Here is a 17,501-nt window from a genome sequence, read left to right as displayed (position 1 = left end):
AAACCAGGGTGAAGTATTGAGTTGGATGTTCTTACTTTAACAGTCACTTGAGGAAAGGGTAATAGGTCAGCTTAAACAGCCAACAACATAACGGATTTGGCCGAGTACGCAGGGACAAACAAACAAGCTCTTAGCTCTGCATCCCCCGTGTTTCTGGGTGCCCACACCTCAGGTCTCTGCTCTAGCAGCTCTCCTCCAGCGAGCAGCCGGGGTCACCGGGGCTGAGGCGGCGGCTCCCTGCCGGGAGGGGCAGCGCAGCGCTCGGCCTCCCGCCGCCGGGCCCTCCCCGGGCCGCCCTTCCTCCGCCTGCCGCCTCCCTGCGAGCTGCACCCACCTCACACACCATCTTCCTCCTACCAAACTACACCGGGAACGTGACACCACCTTCCCTCCAGCTGCTAAAACCGTGAGCCGCCACCGCTCGCCGCGGCCAGGGCCCTCCAGCCGCTTAGCGAGGAGCAGCAGCAGCGACGAGAGGCCGCGGCAGCCCCTGCCCCACACGCCTCCGCGCTCCTTCCCCCGCAACACGGCGGGCGGGAAGAAGCGGCGGCAGAGGAAGAGCCCGCTCACCTCAGCACCACCTCAACCGCCGCCTCCTCCGCGCGGGCCCGCCCGCCGCCCCAGCACCACCCCCGCCAGGGCGGGCCGTCGGAGATGGCCGCTAACCCGGATGCAGCTACTCGGCAAGATGGCGGCGGGGCGGGCGGGCGGCGCGTTGTGATGCCCGTTGAGCGCTCCCCGGCCTCGCCATGGCGGACCTGGGCCGGCAGTTGCAGGAGTACCTCGCTCAGTCGAAGGTCGCCGCCGCCAGCGGCTCCAGCGCGGCCCCCGCGCCGCCGCCGCCCGCCCGCTGCTTGCAGGAGGAGACGGGGAGCGGCGGCGGCGGCCTGGGGGCCTGGCTGGGCCCGCTGAGCCCCTTCCCGCCGGGCCGCGGCGCCCCCCCCGCAGAGGCGGCGGCGGGCTCGGGCTGGCCGTGGACGGCCGAGGCGGACCCCTGCCTGCCGGGTCTGTCGCGCTGGCAGCGGCTGGCGGGGAGCGGGCTGTGCCTGCTGCTGGCCGCCCTCTGCTTCGGGCTGGCCGCGCTGTACGCGCCGCTGCTGCTGCTCCGCGCCCGCAAGTTCGCGCTGCTCTGGTCCCTCGGCTCGCTCTGCGCCCTGGGCGCCGCCGCCCTGCTGCGCGGGCCCGCCCGCCTGCTGCGGGAGCCCGGCCGCGGCTCCCTGCTCTACCTCGGCGCCCTGGGCGGCACCCTGTACGCGGCGCTGGGGCTGCGCAGCACCCTCCTGACGGCGCTGGGCGCCGCCGTGCAGCTGGGCGCCGCCGCCGCCGCGCTGCTGGCCGTGCTGCCCGGGGGCGCCGCCGGCCTGCGCCGCCTGGCCGGGCTGCTGGGCGCCGCGCTGCGCCGCCGCGGCAAGGCGCTGCCGGTGTGAGCCGAGGGGCGGCGGGGCTCCCGCCGGCCGCCGCGGGGATGAAGATCCGCACGCCGCATCTCTTCGCCTCCTCCGCGCTCCTGCTGGGTCTCCCTCGCCGGTTACTCGAGGAAGATGCGCGGCGGCGGGCGCCCGGGAGCGGCGCCGGTGACTCTGAACTCGTGCCGCCGCCTTCGGGGCGGCCGGTGGGGGTGCGGGCCCGCCGGGCCGCCCTCGGCTCGGGACAGCGCCCTGCCGCAGCCGTGCGGTGCGGACGGAGCTGGCGCCCCGCCCCCCCCCCCCCCCCCCCCTCCCGTCTCCCGCTGCCGCAGCCGCCGCCGAAGCGTGAGGGAGATGCCGGAGCCGACGAGGTGTCCCCGCGGAGCCGCCCGCTGCCCGAAACGCGAGTCTGACGGCTGAGGTGCGTACGGCTGGTGCCCACACGGAGACAACCTGGCGGCCCCGGGCCGGGCCGGGGGCTGGACGTCCGGAGTTAACTGCTGTTAACTCGGTTTCGTGCCGACCCCTGCGCTCTCAAAACGCTTTAGCTGGTGCACGGGGCAGGCGTCAGCTGCCTCAGGCCAGTGGTGCATACCAATACTATCTCCACTGAACTGCATTTTTTAAAAAAAATATATCTTTAAAGTACCATCCAGTACGTGAAACAAACTTTCCTGGGGCTGTGGGTCACAAAAACCCCATCCATTAACTCTAAGGGTAGTCTTGCATGATGATGATCGGATGAGAGGTGCTAGTCCTGGGAGCCTTGGCTTTGCAGGTATTGCTGCCCTACGGCTCCTGCAAGGTGGCGCATGCGTGGGCTTTCACAGGGTAGCTTCAGCTCTTAGAACTTTTTTTTTTTTTTTTTTTTTCCCTCTCTCAAGTCGGGCAGGAATTGCTTACTTGTCACAGCATGACCTTTCAAAATGGATTTGCTGGTAATGAGAGCGTGTCGGAGCTAGCGCAGAACACAAGCAGCCTCAAGAAGGTGCCAAATCCAGGCGCCTCCTGGGCTACACTGCTGCGGGTAACAGGACTGCCAGGCCTAACCGGCTCCGAGCCCCAGTGCCTCACTGACTATATGTGCCTCATATACAAAATAAAGCCAAACGCTGCAATATTCATCTATCGCTACTTAGGGTTTAGCGTTTTCACCTGATACTTGCTCCAAATTCAACTGAAATTGTTAAATAGGGGTACTCAAATGTACATAGATTGCTTGAATAAAACTACTTGTGTACCAGATGTCAATATAGATATTCCACTAATGGTCACTTTTTTTCCTTAAAAATGTAGATCAGAGCTATCTGAATAGCGTTAAATCAGTTCTCTTGTTTACAACTTCTAAGCTGTAGTATATAAAATTAATTTTATTCCCAACAGCAGGATCAAATTAAACAAATCTTGGACAAGGTGGAGCTGTAAACTAGCAGGTAGAGCATACGGACTCTACGTGCAGCACTGGTAAAATGTCCTTAAGAGTACAGAAGTGTATTTCCATTAAGTAACTTTATCCATTTTCCAGCAATCATGGGTCATGGTATAACAGCTTGGGAAGGTGCTTCTGTCTTTCCTGCTATGCTGTCATCTTCTAAGATTTTATACAAAAGCTAGCTCATTATCCAGTTTTCTTCTGATTTTTTTGCACATATTCCATGATCATGGGAGTATTTCAAAACTTAATTTAAAAAGCTGCCCCTTGATAAGAATATGACTTAACACCAGGTACCACAGCGGATTAAGGAGTTAACCAGCAGTCAGAGGAAAACCAAGCATACTCTCTTTTGTCTAGATAGAGAAAGCTGCGTTTCCTTTTAGTAGGTGCCCTCTAAATTGTTTTGGTAGAGGACTGTGGTTCAATTTAGGACTAAAGCTCATCCTCTAAATCACGTATTTATTAGACAAAAGTCACTTTCAGCCCCTTAAAAATATATAGGGCTTGTTAAAAAAAAAAAAAAAAAAGACAAAATGGCAAGCTTTCCCCTTTGCTAATGATTACATCATTGGTATTTATCATTAAAACTTCAGGACAGATCCCGACTCCCTGATGTATACCAAAAGTGACCAAAATCTTTCTTCAGACAGAGGTAAAAAGCAGTTATCCCCACACCCCCAAAGGAGAAACCGTGTCATAGCAGGCGCATCTCAGCAAAAGCTTCCCAGTTAATTCCTTTAAGTCCATTCTGTCTCTCTAGAGCCCCATAACAAGGATTTTATTGGCTAATGATCAGAGGTAATTACTGTAATTTTCAAATGCCGTTTTATACACTACTAATCAAAAAAATAAGAACCTCCCCTATTTGTGACTGACTGAACCAAGAGAAGAGCAGTTGAGCATCTCTGACCTCTTTAAATAAGATGGGTCATCAGGACTTAAGCCAGGCTTTAGTAAATTAGACTGGATGAGAAGCCAGATAAAATAGCTGCCATGTATTGCTATGTTGTTGCAGTAGCCTTGTCAGCTACAGAAATACATTGCCATACTATCCTGAATATTGTAACATTAAATTCAAGGCAGGAGGGAGCTGGGCAGTGATATTTTTCATTATACATTATATCCTATACTTCTAATGTAGGACTTTCCTGAGAGCTGCCTTTAGAATATGTACTTACGTGATAAAATTTTCACGGAGGCTTTAGGTATTAAAGGAGCTTTCTGACAGCCTGGTGGACAGGAGATGATGCGTATGAATGATATAAGGGGAAAACATAAACTCCTGGTTGGTAAGCAGCTTTAATATGTAATGCAGGAAGTGCGAATAACCCCTCCTCCTCATTTTCCCCCCCCAGTAAAACTAGGAAACAATATCCTAAAGAAGAAAAGATGCTTTAAAAATGTTAAGATGAAAGTGATCAACTATCGAAGTTTGCACTTTCAGCATTTAAATGCACCAGATCCTGCTCAACACCCGTATCTTTAAACAGTGTCCTACAGCCACTGTAACACATACGCATCCATACGAATCAAGCTGCTAAACGTATGAGGAATCAAGCTTCCTCAATTTCTATAAACAGATCCTGTTTTGAACAAAAATATGTGGCTTGCCCAGGTAAAGCACAGAATGACAGTATTTGTCATGATGTCTATTTTGCTAGCAGTCCAGAAAATGTCACGTTATGTCTATGACAACTTTTTCTAAATGGTGTTCCATGTTTTTCTCTTTCAGGATGGTACACTAGCAAGCAGCGGTGTTTCCCCATGGTTTGGAATTTTAACATCAGCACCACTTGTAACCTGTGGACAGATGTGGCTGAAGGTGAAAATTAAAGTTCTTTACAACTGAGAAACAAAAAACCTAGGAATCAGCTATTAGTATTTTAAAAGGTTGAGATTTCAGGAGGTAGTTCTGTTGCTGCATCTGATACACGAGTTTGCCTAAAGACAACCCTCTTTATAGTAATATGTGAGTAAAGAATCACACAGTGTTGATTTTTTGTTAATTTTTGCGCAAATTACATTCTGTATTCATACAAAAACAACGTAACTCTTCTGACAAACTGTACATATAGAAACAAGTTTCTGTCTGGAGGTGAGCTGAGATCTGTGGAGGTGCTCCATGTCTCACAACACTTAAAAAAAATTCCAGCTCTTCACAAAACAAAGTAGGTAAAAAGAAGGTAAGGAAAACAGGGGAGAAGAGGACAAAACAGAAAACTAGCTACAATATTGCAGCTAGTAGCAGTTGGTTGATCTAGGAAAGGACCCTTGTTAGGAACTAATGCACATTCAGTTATCCCAGTTAAGAATCCAGGTCTGTGGTGTTGCAGGTTACTTTATGAGTCCAGAGTAGCAGTCCATTTAAATACTGTCCAGCAAGGACTGGGTGTGACCCAGTCAAAGCCTCTTCTATCGGCCTCTTCCACCACCCCTAGATGCTCCTCTTCTTGACTGACCAGAGTTCATGTTACTTCCTCTCCCCCAATTACTTCCACTCCTTCCTCCTCGAGAAGGGTTACTGCCTCCTGCAGGGCCTCCACCAAAAGCTTCATCCCTGTGGAATCCATCGTGATGGTCTCCATCTAAAGAACTAGACCTCCCAGATTTTGGTGCCCTCTGTGACGGTCCTGAATTTCCTCGTCCTAAAAATGAAGCAGAATGAGTTACTGACGCTGAAGCCTAAGCCGTGCCTCTTCTCAGATATACCACCTGTTTAGCTAGTTCTTCTGCGGTGTAAAATCATTCGCAGACCAAATGTAGCTGAGACCTGTAATTTTATGTCCCCTCCCTCTATACGATTTTTCTTACATAAATGTGTCTCCATTACAGTCCAGAAGAAGGACAGCAATCAGGCAGTTCCTCAGGAATTAAAGGAGATTATATCTGATACAGTCAGCAATAACTTAAACAAAGTAAGTTAGAACAGTGATAGTCACAGTGTCCTCAAAATTGCCAGGCATGCCTGATTCTTATGCTTTAACACCATCTGTTGTTCTCTGTATATTTTTATTGCAAAATACTTTTTTTCCCTTAACAAAGACATTGCACTGATGGATTAGTTGAGGTTAGTGGTGAAGACAATGAGTAACGTTACTGTTTCATTCCATATTTTGCTAGAAATGATGGAAAAATGACGGTTTTTCTCCTAACCAGGAACATAAAATACATGAGCTTTTACTGCCAGGAACAGGATTTTCTACTTCTCACCGATCTTTTTAGTACTGATACGTATATTAACATAAAACCCACCTGAAGTCATTAGCTCAAAGTAAAAACCAGTATTTTGAAAAAAATTGATAACAGTGCTTTATGGACACGTGCTACCGCTAAATTAGGATATTTTTGCTCCACTTAAACAAGAGTGATTTTTTTGTTGTTGTTGAGACTGCTTGGTTCTGTGTAAAATAAGAGACCAAATTGTTCCAGAGAGTTTATAGTTCCTGAAGTTTTAATCTTCAAATGACTTTACCAATACAACTGAAGGTGACACAGCCCATATGTGAAAAAGTATTCTTCATATTTTGTTTATCTGACTTTCTGCTGTTGTTCTAAACTTTCTTTGGTACATTAATGGGCTGTCTAGGCACAAGAAGTGTGGTAGTTAACTGGTTTTACCTCAATAAAGAATCTGATAGAGTTATCACAAATTATTATTGGAGCTGGAGAAGGAATCCTTACAGATTTGATAAGATGCTGGCTAAATGACAAACGCAACATACAGTTTTGAAAGGAAAAATATTGATACAGAGGGAGTTTACCAGCAGAGTTTTATTAAAAACATCTGTGAACAAATGATAAAAGCTGCTGTTAATACATGTCCATGCAGAGGATGCAGAGGAGGACTGGCATACAGTTAAAGCTAAATGAGCTTCAGGACAACAGTAAGAGAAGTGAAATGATATTCAGTGGGGCAAAAAAGATGAAGCAGAGCAACAAAGGTCTAACAACAAAAAATTCAACTATAGGCTGGCAGCTCAGCATTTGGAAGCAACTGAGAAGGATCTTTTGTCACTGAGCACTTCCTAACAGTGAGTGGTCAGTATGAAGACATTAAAAAAAAAGACAAGAGCAATCCCGAGATTTATAAGAGGAAAAAGGATTAAGAACTTGTGCAAGGTTAATAGGATGAATTGTGGAAATGGCATACACAGTAGTAGGCTCTGAGGCAGCTACTCACTCCAAAAGAATGTATTTTGTGGGTTACAGTAGCCGGTTGCACGACAGTACCATGTGACTGTTTAGTAGTTAGTTAAAGAGGGAAATATGACATCAGGTGCTATTGGGAAAGAATGGAGAAAACAGAACAAAAGCAAGTGAAATGTAGAAATGCATGGTTAAACCACATATTAAATAGTGTACGCAGTTCCAAGTTGCCCCATTTAATTTACAAAAGGATAAATTAAAACTGAAAAGTGTATATACAGAGTAGTAAGGATAGTAAAAGATACAGAACAACTTCCCAGAGAGAACATCTGAACAGAACAGAACTCTGGCTTGGAGAAGAGCTACTTCAGGTTGGAAATGGTGAGTTCAGTGCAGTCAGACACGACGACATTCAGAAATAACAGGGATCAACTTTCGGCTGTCCCAGTCAAATGATATTAGTGAACAACAGGCTTCAAACAAGAAAAAAAAAATCCTTCCTTTATTTCTTTAAACCATAGTCTACTGCAATTAAATTTGAGAGCCCAGTTAAGTTTGGTTATCAAAAGTTTATACAATCCTTAAAGCAATTAGAGAAGCACACAAAAGGTAGCTATCAAAAGCTATTAAATATAAAAATATTTCAGTAAATCACTGAACTACAGATCTTCATAGGTTTAGAAAGCATTTCGGGGACCTATCGCTACAGACCTACAGTGTTCTTAACACTCATCCCTCAGTACATGCTACTGCCTGTTGTTGAAGACAAGCTACTGAGTGTTACGGACATCTGGGCTGATCATGGATGGCCACACTTCCACTCTTACAAGCAGAGAACTCATAAGAAACGACTTAAAAAAAGTCAGCTTTCTTAAGGACAACAGAATGAAGGCCGAGACACAAAAGATATTTCAGTTGAAGGACACTAGCACAAGCATGAATATTAACAAATATCTATTCTGAAAATTAAGAGGGGGGGGGAAAAAGCTCTTAACAAGGGTTTTCCACTTGGAGTAACAGGGAGCCAAAAACTGCTTTTGAACAGGACAATAAAGAAGAGATACGATGGTGGAGAGATGATTTGGATCTGATGTCCCAGAAAATCCCTCTGTTCATATGCTCCCTGTAAGACTGGTCTTCAGCTTCACAGCTGGTAAGATCAAATATTTACCAGTTCAGCATTATCCCCTCTGAACAGATAAGGAATTCTGGATAAGCCTACTGTTGGGAAATGTGCCGGCGTTACATAAAGTTTTCAATACAAGGGGCTTTTTACCTTTGCCCCTTTCCTCTGGAGGTCCACCTGGAGCATCCATTTCTCTGTGGTCAGAGGTCCCTGGTCCGTCGTGCCAGGGACGTTTACGTGGTGGCAATGAGGCCATGTCCATGCCCTGGAGCGAAGAAGAACGTTCTCTGTTAGCTGGAGAATGTCCGTCATGAGGGTGATCTGGACGAGGACCTGAGCATGAAAAGAAAAAAAAGCCAGGGTAAGTAATGTTCATCCGATCATCATTCCTCATTTTTGGAGGCAGTCACACAAATTTACATACTTTCCACACTATTTGGCACACAATTTTACGTTAAAATTACATAAAGCTTCCCCCCGCCATCCCAGCAGGCAAACAAGCAAACATCAGGTGAATGAGTTGTAAGAAAGCTAAAAGTAAAAAGATGATGGGAAAGAAAGAAGTGACAGATGTAAAGTATTCTTTTCAGTATAAAATATTTTCTTATATTTTAGAGACAATCACATCTCCATTTATTCACGTGTCATTTGTGCTCATTTTTCTCATGACATTCTGACACTCAGTTTCGCCCCACATGGGGTTGCCATTAGTAACACAACTGCAAATACCAACAAGCTGTCAGGCACTGCAGCTGAAAACGTTTTTGCAGCCAATAAGAAGGTGCCATCCAAGAGAAAAATTACTATCTGCATTAATATACATCTCAACCCCCCCCCAGATATGCTTTAGTCATCCACAGGTGACAACAGGCAGTTCCAGGTTGTACAAGAATTCAACTTAAGGCCACAATAACCTTTTGTTCAGTGAGACAGTTGCATTTACAGCCAGTTAAATTTGTATAGTTAATTGTTTCCTGAATTTAGAAGCCCAAAGAACTATGTTTTGGTTTTCTCATGGTAAAAAACTGGTAACAAGCATATGAGGTACAGGAAAAAGATGTGATTTAAAAAAAAAGAATCTACTTGTAAGTGGTATATTGTAGAAGTCTAGTCTATTACCTAAAACAAACCTCACATGTTTTTTTACCTGGTTCTCTGTTTCCATCCCAGGATTCTGGTTTCCGCCCTCCTTCAAAGCGTGGAAATTCATCTGGAGTAGGAAGTAAACCCTTCCGGCCTCCTGCGCAGTAAGAGATGCAGGGGACAGGAGTGAGAAGAGACATTCTATTCATGAAAATACCGTAGTTTGCCCAAGAAATGTCTTTGCTTCCTTATCCTTGCTTTTCAGTGTAGAAGAATGTTCCTCTCACCTCGAATAGCACCGCGACCTCGTCCCCGAACACCATGGTCCCTTCCTCTTGAGTTTTCATCTGGAGAGTCAAAAGCGTCATCTGGCCCAAAATCTTCGGGGCCAGGAAAGCTGTCTCGCCCCCTGGGTCCCCGGCCCTCATGTCTTGAGGGTCCTCCTCTTCTGAAGCTACAAGAAAGAACATGGTACAAATGTGTTTTTTAGGCAGAACTTAGATTGATAAACTTGAGTCAGTTTCACTTTAATAATAACTTATGTCTGTTTTACTTAATACTATAGCACATACAGTTACTAGAATAGGATTTGTAGGTGGAGAAGTGCTCATTTTCTGTTTTTGAGCACTTTGTTTATTCATTTTTGTAGTTTTCCCTTGATTTTCCTTCTGTTGTGTTGGTTTTTCATACAAGAAAAATACTGTCAAATATACTGCATTCATTTAATGAAAAGGGGCGGGGGGGGAACCCCCGATCAGTGAGTGACGATAGACACAAGGTAAGGTAAGGAAAAGTACAAGTGAATTTCCCTTCTGTGGTGGTCTTACTTTCCCCTTCCCTTTCTTCCCTTCCACTTTAGTGATAAAAACAAGCTGAAAAAATACAAGCAATGATTCACAGCTGTAACAAAATATTCCAGCATCTTATTCCTATTGATATGGGATTCTTTTGCTAGAATATTCTTTTTTGTTCCGTCCTTTTAAGTTTACAGTTTTAACAAATGAATCTAGGCTGCACTTGGCTCTGCGGGGATGATGATTGCTGAACAGCGTGCACAGTGGCATTCTACAACCTGAAGAACAGTTTATCCAACTGCAATAATGCAGAATTTTGTTTTGCCATTTCAGTTATCACACTAAAGTTGATAATTTCCTTCTAGTAAGTACCATGGCATCTTCAGTCATTTGGTATGACTGGGTTCTGCATCTCATCTGAAATGAGTATGGCCCCTCCAGTGTCACACTGGGCTTTTAACACAGATCTTCAGAAAGAACAGTGCGTAACGAACTGTCACTGCCATCGCAGGTAAGCCTGTCGATGGCCACATGGGTACTAGCAGTCTGGGGTTTTTACCTGACCAGTTCGAACCCTTGGAGTGCTCGTAAAAGCGCATACACATTCTGTGTATTACTGCAACCCCACAAGTGCACGCTGGCCCCGGCAGCTGGGATCGTCTCATTTACAGCCCAGCTCCCGTGCCAGCACAGGACAGTGTTTAGGTGGTGCAGGCACAGCGGTTCAGGAGCCCTGGCAGCGCGAGCCCACGCTGCTGCCCACCCCTTGGTGCCAGCAGGCGTAATGCCAAGCGCTCTCTGCCCAGTCACACTGATGCCTCCCACCTCCCCTCTCGTCCCAGTTCCACACTGGGCAAACCGTCACCACCATAATACTCAGATGGTGTTGGCTTTGTGCAACATCCCCTTCCCCAGCTCATTAACGACACAGTGCATCCTATTACAAGCAAAACTTTAGATACTTTTATTTAGAATTTTAACAACATTAACCTTTTAATTACAAATTTAAATATTTTAACAGTAGTCATAACACAATACAATATTTTTAAACTTTTACATTTTTCTTTTTTAATTAAAAACAATAGGTCTGTCTCCACCTCCCAGAAAACAAACACAACACAGAGAGGAGGCTGCTGTGCCCGTAGAGGTACAACAGTGGATGGAGGGAGTGCTATGTATGGACAGTGAACCATTTCACATAAACCTGGATGACTTGGGAAAACAAACTGAACAGTTTCAGGTACAAATGGTTCAAATAATCACATAGCAATATTGTTTAGCCTTGAAACAGCACAGTCCTCTAGATGGTTAGAGGGCCTCCCATTTTAATACTGACGTGGTGTGATTCTGCTTAGCTTGTGAATTACCAAGATTTGCAACACCAGGTCCTATGGCTAGCAGAAATAGGGCCTTTCCTTTAGCTTCCAGGCAACGTTATGGACACCGTTTAGCTCTGAAATCTATCATACCTACACCTGACACAGCCACAGCTCCTAACGTTATGTTACGCATATCCTTTTTCACTTATTCGTATCAGTCACGTGTAAAAACCTGCCTTGCATAGGGCTCAGTTCCTGTTTGACTGCTCTCAGATCTTCTTCCTTGAGGCCTAGGACCTTAATATACAGAACTACACACTGTGCAGATTAGCAGGCAGGAAGAGGCAGGTCTCTGCGGTAGAAGCATCATGTTGATGTGCACAGGTAGAGTAAGAACAGGACAGGGATGAAGAGGATGGGAAATTAGAGAGAAACACACATACACACACTTCCCTCTCATGCTTGAGCAAACCAGTTACCATCTAAATTCCAAAGCCAGTCAGCTAAACAAGTGGTTGGGATTGTTAAATTCATCTCAGCCTCTGCAGTAAATGGCACCTAATTCACCTTCATTCAAAGGAAATCATCAAGTTCGCAAGCACAACAAGCATTGTATAGCCCTGTGCCCATTCCTTTTAAACCAAACTCGCTGTAAAAACACTTGTACTCTGACAAATAGACTTTTCTTAGTTCAGAAGTCAGATTTACAGGTCACAAAGTTCTTAAACTCTCTTCCTGAAACCCTTTTTAAAAATCATCATAAAGTATTTTCCAGTCCCTAAGCATTTCCAGTACAAGATCTGAAAATCTCTACTGAGCTTCTAAAGCGTTGTCTGCTGTGACTTTTAGAATTCCATAATGCAGACCATTCAGCTTGGATCCTCTCTACTTTTACTTTTTTTAAAAATGGCTTTAATTGTTACCTTCTTTTAGTTACTGTTCATTTCTTTTCATACTCTTCACACAAAAGGAAGGAACATCTTTACAGAGCTAGGTAGAAAATAGCTAAAAGAGCTGTATAGATGCAAAGTAAAAGGAATGTAAGAAAATGATTAAAAAGGCAACTAAAACACACAAAATTCACATTATGTGGAGACCACAATATATTTGTACAAGTACACGTTCTTATACATATAGAATTGGTGGTCAGTGAGAGGCTTAGACCTTGGAGGCCAAATTTAACTCAGTTGAACTAGCATAAATCTGGAGCAATTTTGATGACAGTTATCTTGCTGACTTAGCGTAATCCCTCCGTATTTACATGGGTAACTAGAAGCAAATTCATCCTTTTGTGACTTACTGGGAAATTGTGAGCAATGGCATGGACGTTGCTGTAAATTAGATTATTTTTGAGTTCTTCACTTGGCATTAAGAAATAAGTCAGAAAGAGAAATAAAATTTCTACAAGCAAAACCATGAGAGAAGTCTCAACAGTCCAACAGATGCTGTAGCTCTGTCCCTTATATTTGATAGTAGGATCACTGTTCCTGCTCCTCACAAGTATATTACATCTTATTCTAGAGTCTCTACAGTCATGCTGTAGTTTGTGACTGGAGACAAAGTCTCAAAATCCACTTCTAGTGTTCTCAAAAGTTTGTCACTTTAACCTTCAAGTTTTCTCTCAATTTTCATCAAAAGGGTCTCAAATCTTCGTCCTGTGTCACTGGATCTTCTCTACAAATTTCCTCCCTTCTCTTTACTTACTGTTTAAAGACACGGAAGCTGCTGTGTACAATGACCAGTTTTCTTCTATTACTGAATGATTTTTATGGACTCTATACTCAGGTATATTAGAGTTTTCATTTCCTTATTGGTTTCCAGTTTATAAATCTGAAACAGATAGACTCCTTAATGAAAAGGAAACCAGGAAGAAAGAGTTCCCTCCATTTTACCCTTTAACCCAAAAAAAATGAGTAGAGTTATTCTTACCTCTCATCTCGTCTTCCTCGGAACCGTGCATCCTCAGGATCCCGTGGATATCTATCATCTGAAGGTCTCCGTCCTTCCCAAGCACCAGGAGGCCCACGGTTTGAACCCCCTCCTTCAAATTCCCTGTGATCAGGAGGAAAGGGAGGCCCAGGTCCACCTCGTCTCCATTTTTCGTCTTGCAATGGTGGGCCTCCTCTCCCCTCAAATTCCCGTAATCGATGGCCAAATCTCTTATCTGGATGGAAGTCGTCACGGAAGTCATCTGGTCGATCAAAGTCATCATGGAAATCTGGGTGAGGTCCTCGTCTATCTGGCATGCCCCTGCTGTCTCTACCATCACCCCACTCCTGGCCACCTCGAAACAACCCTCTCTCAGGCCCATGCTCAGGACCACCACTGTTCTGGTCGTGCCTTCTATCTGAGAGAGGGCCCATGTGATGGTTTGGTGGACCACGGGAGTCACCTTGAGGGAAAAAATCATAGCAGGTTTCTGTAACGTTTTCTAAAAACGCTCTAGGATGCTCTAGTTCGTACAGTTCTACAAAGCAGACACCATACACTTCACATGAAATAATTTTTTTTTGGGGGAAACTTTTCCTCTACATTCCAGCCCAAGCCTATGGAAGCTTTCCTCTCAGCCAAGGCCCTATGCTCTGCTGCAGCCTTTTCTGTCTAGAGGCACTGCACTGGAACAGCCTCTTTTAGGAGGATTACCCACAGGAGAACAGACAACATAATTAATTACCTTTATTAAGACCAGGTCCTTGGTTGTGAGGGCCAAGACGTCCTTGTCCTCCCTGCTGCCCCAGTCCTGGTATCAGTGGTGGAGGACCTGGGTTCTGTCCGTCCTACGAGCATATAACAACAAAAGCCATGTGAATTTCTACGTGTATTTTTGCTTTTAAGCATTTCCTAAGGGGGAAAAACCAATTTTCTTTACATAAAGGCGCATCTGCACAGGCCTTACAACAGAAACAGCTGATTTTCCAGCCTAACTTCTCAGACATTCACATCACTAACACTTTTCAGTCACTGTCCAAGAAACACATCGTTTTATAGGAAACTTAAGTGTTTCCAGGCCTAATATTTCACCTGTAACAACCAAAGATGATAAAGCTCATATTCTAGGAATATTCATGAGGAAACTATGTATATTTCTTTGAAAAATACCAGGTACTGATTTCTATGCAGTTAAAGAGCTGTATGCACCAAAGACTTCCTTTGGAAATTAACAAAAATAAAATGAAACCACGAAAAAAATATAATTCAAGAATGTTGTGACAGGGAGGTCAAAACAGGGCCATAAGAGAACCTCTCTTATAAACCTTTGTAAATTGTTAACATGGAAATACAGGATTTTCGTTTTTGACAGCTGGCAAAGTTTCTTTTTCTTAATTGTAATTCTAGGATCAAAAGAAAGTACTAATACTTGGCAAATCACCAAGAGACAAGTTGTTAATGGGTCATTAAGCGTTGGCAAGGCTAAAGGCAGAAGCTGCAGTTACCTGCTTTTCTCAAGCAACAACAGCAGAGTGAGCAGAGGTTTGCCTAAGTTATATATACTTTATTTTTTCTTCGGGATCATATATGTATTTCATTATTTTCTCTCTTTTTTGGGGGGAATTTTGAAGGATAAAATAATGTTCTTTACATTCAGCTGCTGTCCCAGACCCACGGAAGATTTCTACAGGTACCACATTTACACGGGACCCGCTATGATAACACTGATCGGGAAACAACGTGGTTGAACCGTCTGATTCTGCCTTTAAACAGCAAAGGTCAGAGAAAAAGTCATCATCTGGGGTTTGTACCTGACTGGAACTAAAAGGGGGCACCTATGTAATTTACACTGTACAATTGGGATCCAAACAATAAAAATGTATCACTGTGAACAAAACAGAGTTGAAACTTGCAACATTACTATACAAAATCTTCTTACCTTGACATCACTAAAGAAAACTCAAACAACCCAAAACCCACACCAGAAAACCCTAAGCACGTAAGGTTTTTTTTTCCCCAGACGTGTCCAATATATAAGATTTAGACTTCATATTGGCTTGTAAAAAACCCTCCAAACTGCAGGTAGTTTGTAAATACTTAAAAACCTACATTCCATCACTATCACTGTACTCATAATTACACTGCTTAATCTCTCCATGAATCAAAGTTAAACAACTTTCATGCTCCACATTTACCTCTGAGAAACACCACCTTTTTTTCTGGTTGCAGAGAAGCAATAAGTTCATTTCTGTATTTTTGTCATCTTGTCTTGAAATACTGGTTTTAAATTAAATATTTATATTCAACTGCAATATAGGTGATAAACACAAAAAACCACACAAATATATACTACAAACATCACATTTGCATAGGGTAATTTTGTAAGGGCTTTGGGGAAAAAAAAAAAGCAAAATAAAAGGCCTGGCCCAATGCCTGTTAAAAAAAACCCAAAATATCTTCCTAGTGACCAAATGTTACCATGAATCCAGACTAAATAAATTCCGTGACTAGGCAAGATCCAGCTGTCACAGTGCTGCCGCCATTCTTGACCAAAAACTTGCCAGAGTTCTGTGATTTCTCATATATTTAGCATACGCTTACCTACAACAAACCTTACTGAGTTTCTGAAATTTACGGCACTAGCGTGTAATGCCAGCAGCAGGGTTTAGCCCTCGCCAAGTGAGTTTCCTGGGTGTTCAGCAAACCCCTCTATTCCAAACAACTCATGCTTTGACCGCACAGGCAGACTGTGCCACACCACCACATTTTCCCATGCCTTTCATTTCAAAATACATTCTGGTTCCCCAACCGGGCTGGAAACTGAAAACCAAAATACGTAGAGCTCAGGAGAGAGTTTTCTAAAAGCTGCAGATGGCCTTGGGTACGCCGGGAGCATCCCACGCCGGCTCCACCACTGGCTTCCGGCTTCCCGGCGCGGGCTGCAGTTCTGCACGGGTCAGGGATGCTGGTGCGGCAGCACGCTACTGCTCCACGCCACCGGCCACGCAAATGGCATGGTTAGCTCAAGCCAGCCAGCTCTATTAATTAAAATGATGCACTGGAAGGGGAAACAATTCTTTGTATTCACCCATAAGCAAAATCTGCTTTCTCCTAAATTAGTGCACAAGCTCCTAAAGTTTGTCTGTGTGGACCAAGAGACCTGGTCCAAAGGATTCGTACCTCACTCAACCAGTAAATGAGAGGAAATTCAGCGTTATGTACCCAGAAGGAATGTAAGAAGATCAAAACTAAACCAGCAATAGCAAAAGAGCTCCAAAGGGATACTGCTAACTTGGGAATATTCCATTTATCCATCTGTATTTTCATATCAACATGTCTATCTCCAGGATAAGATTGTGACAATCACATCTCAGGCCATTTCCTTCCCATAAACAGTTGTCTCTCCCATTTCACGTTCGCAGCACGTCTTGCACTCAGTGGGAGATGCACATCTTGCCCGCACCCTGGCAGCAATCCCTTCCCTTCCCATGGGGAGCAGAGGCAGGGAACAGTGCTATCTGACGTGCATGGTAACCTTTACAGATGTGTATGTATGTTCAGTGTTAATGTCACAAGCTCCTGATAAAGCAGGTATGTATCCAAACGCTCCTGCCGCTGAAAAGGAAGGCTTTTTAAAGGGCTTTAAAACTTGAGTTATACAAGTTTACAGAGGACAAATGTGAAGTTCAGAACAAAAAATGAGCTAAAGCCTGCTGTTCAAAAAACTCACCGATAAGGCCTTTTAAAAGAGAAACAGTAGGAACACTATAATAGTAATTATATTCATACTACAAAGAAGCAAACTATAGCAAAACCGACATTACGAACTCTAAAATCTGTTCATTCTTAAAAGACTTTACCATACTAAAGCTGCACGTGGAAGGAAAAATGGTCAAAAATACCTTGCTTGGTTGTTTTTTAATGTCTGTAATGAATGACTTCAAGATAGCAGTGTTCATTGAAAATAACCAGCCACCTGTCAAAAGCAACTTCCTGAATTTTGTGAAGTGTTGACAGCAGGGTCAGACAAGGACAGTCCCACACACATGTGTAAACATACACAAACTTGGTAATTATTCTCAAAACAGAAAAGCGAGTCTCCCTGAGACAGCAATGAAAAACATTACGCTAGTTCTAGCTAGATAGCTGTGGAACCAGCTCTTGTTTGCTTAACTGTGATGCTTTTGAAATCTCAGCAATAGAGTCACATTAACAGACTTCTGGAGGGACTTATTGCTGATTTGTAAGAAAAAAATATATTCA

At 44.4% G+C, this 17,501-nt stretch overlaps 2 protein-coding genes and 1 long non-coding RNA gene across 6 annotated transcripts in view; 2 read left to right on the top strand and 1 right to left on the bottom strand.

Moving 5' to 3' along the window:
- Position 1: 1 nt before the first annotated feature.
- SFT2D3 (SFT2 domain containing 3) lies at positions 2–8,257 on the top strand. Of its 4 annotated transcripts, none has more exons than XM_080409873.1 (3): positions 2–1,827; positions 4,574–4,663; positions 8,033–8,257. In XM_080409873.1, exon 1 carries the CDS (start codon positions 750–752, stop codon positions 1,425–1,427), a length of 678 nt encoding a protein of 225 aa, XP_080265999.1. In that variant the 5' UTR covers positions 2–749; the 3' UTR covers positions 1,428–1,827; positions 4,574–4,663; positions 8,033–8,257. The 4 variants fall into 4 exon arrangements, with proteins under 4 accessions (XP_080265999.1, XP_080265998.1, XP_080265996.1 ...); XM_080409872.1 differs by having other exon boundaries at positions 7,663–8,257; XM_080409870.1 differs by lacking the exon at positions 8,033–8,257 and adding an exon at positions 5,674–6,273.
- The window catches only part of WDR33 (WD repeat domain 33), a 72,806-nt gene continuing 58,664 nt past the window's right edge, over positions 3,360–17,501 (bottom strand). The window contains exons 17-22 of the mRNA XM_080409825.1: positions 13,984–14,086; positions 13,239–13,701; positions 9,484–9,650; positions 9,261–9,353; positions 8,264–8,446; positions 3,360–5,486 (exon numbers count right to left, since the gene is read on the bottom strand). Of these exons, the coding sequence (XP_080265951.1) occupies positions 5,254–5,486; positions 8,264–8,446; positions 9,261–9,353; positions 9,484–9,650; positions 13,239–13,701; positions 13,984–14,086 (1,242 nt within the window). The 3' untranslated portion in view covers positions 3,360–5,253. The remainder of the gene's footprint in view (positions 5,487–8,263; positions 8,447–9,260; positions 9,354–9,483; positions 9,651–13,238; positions 13,702–13,983; positions 14,087–17,501) is intronic.
- On the top strand, positions 9,657–15,133 carry LOC308072677. Its single transcript, XR_013931738.1, has 2 exons — positions 9,657–11,230; positions 14,646–15,133. It is a non-coding gene; the product is annotated as an uncharacterized lncRNA (long non-coding RNA).

This window comes from Falco punctatus, assembly GCF_963210335.1.
Source record: "Falco punctatus genome assembly, chromosome: 13".
In the NCBI taxonomy this organism is placed as follows: Eukaryota; Metazoa; Chordata; class Aves; order Falconiformes; family Falconidae; genus Falco; species Falco punctatus.
The sequence above is the reverse complement of the archived record's forward strand: the minus strand, read 5'-3'. Positions and strand labels throughout refer to the sequence as shown.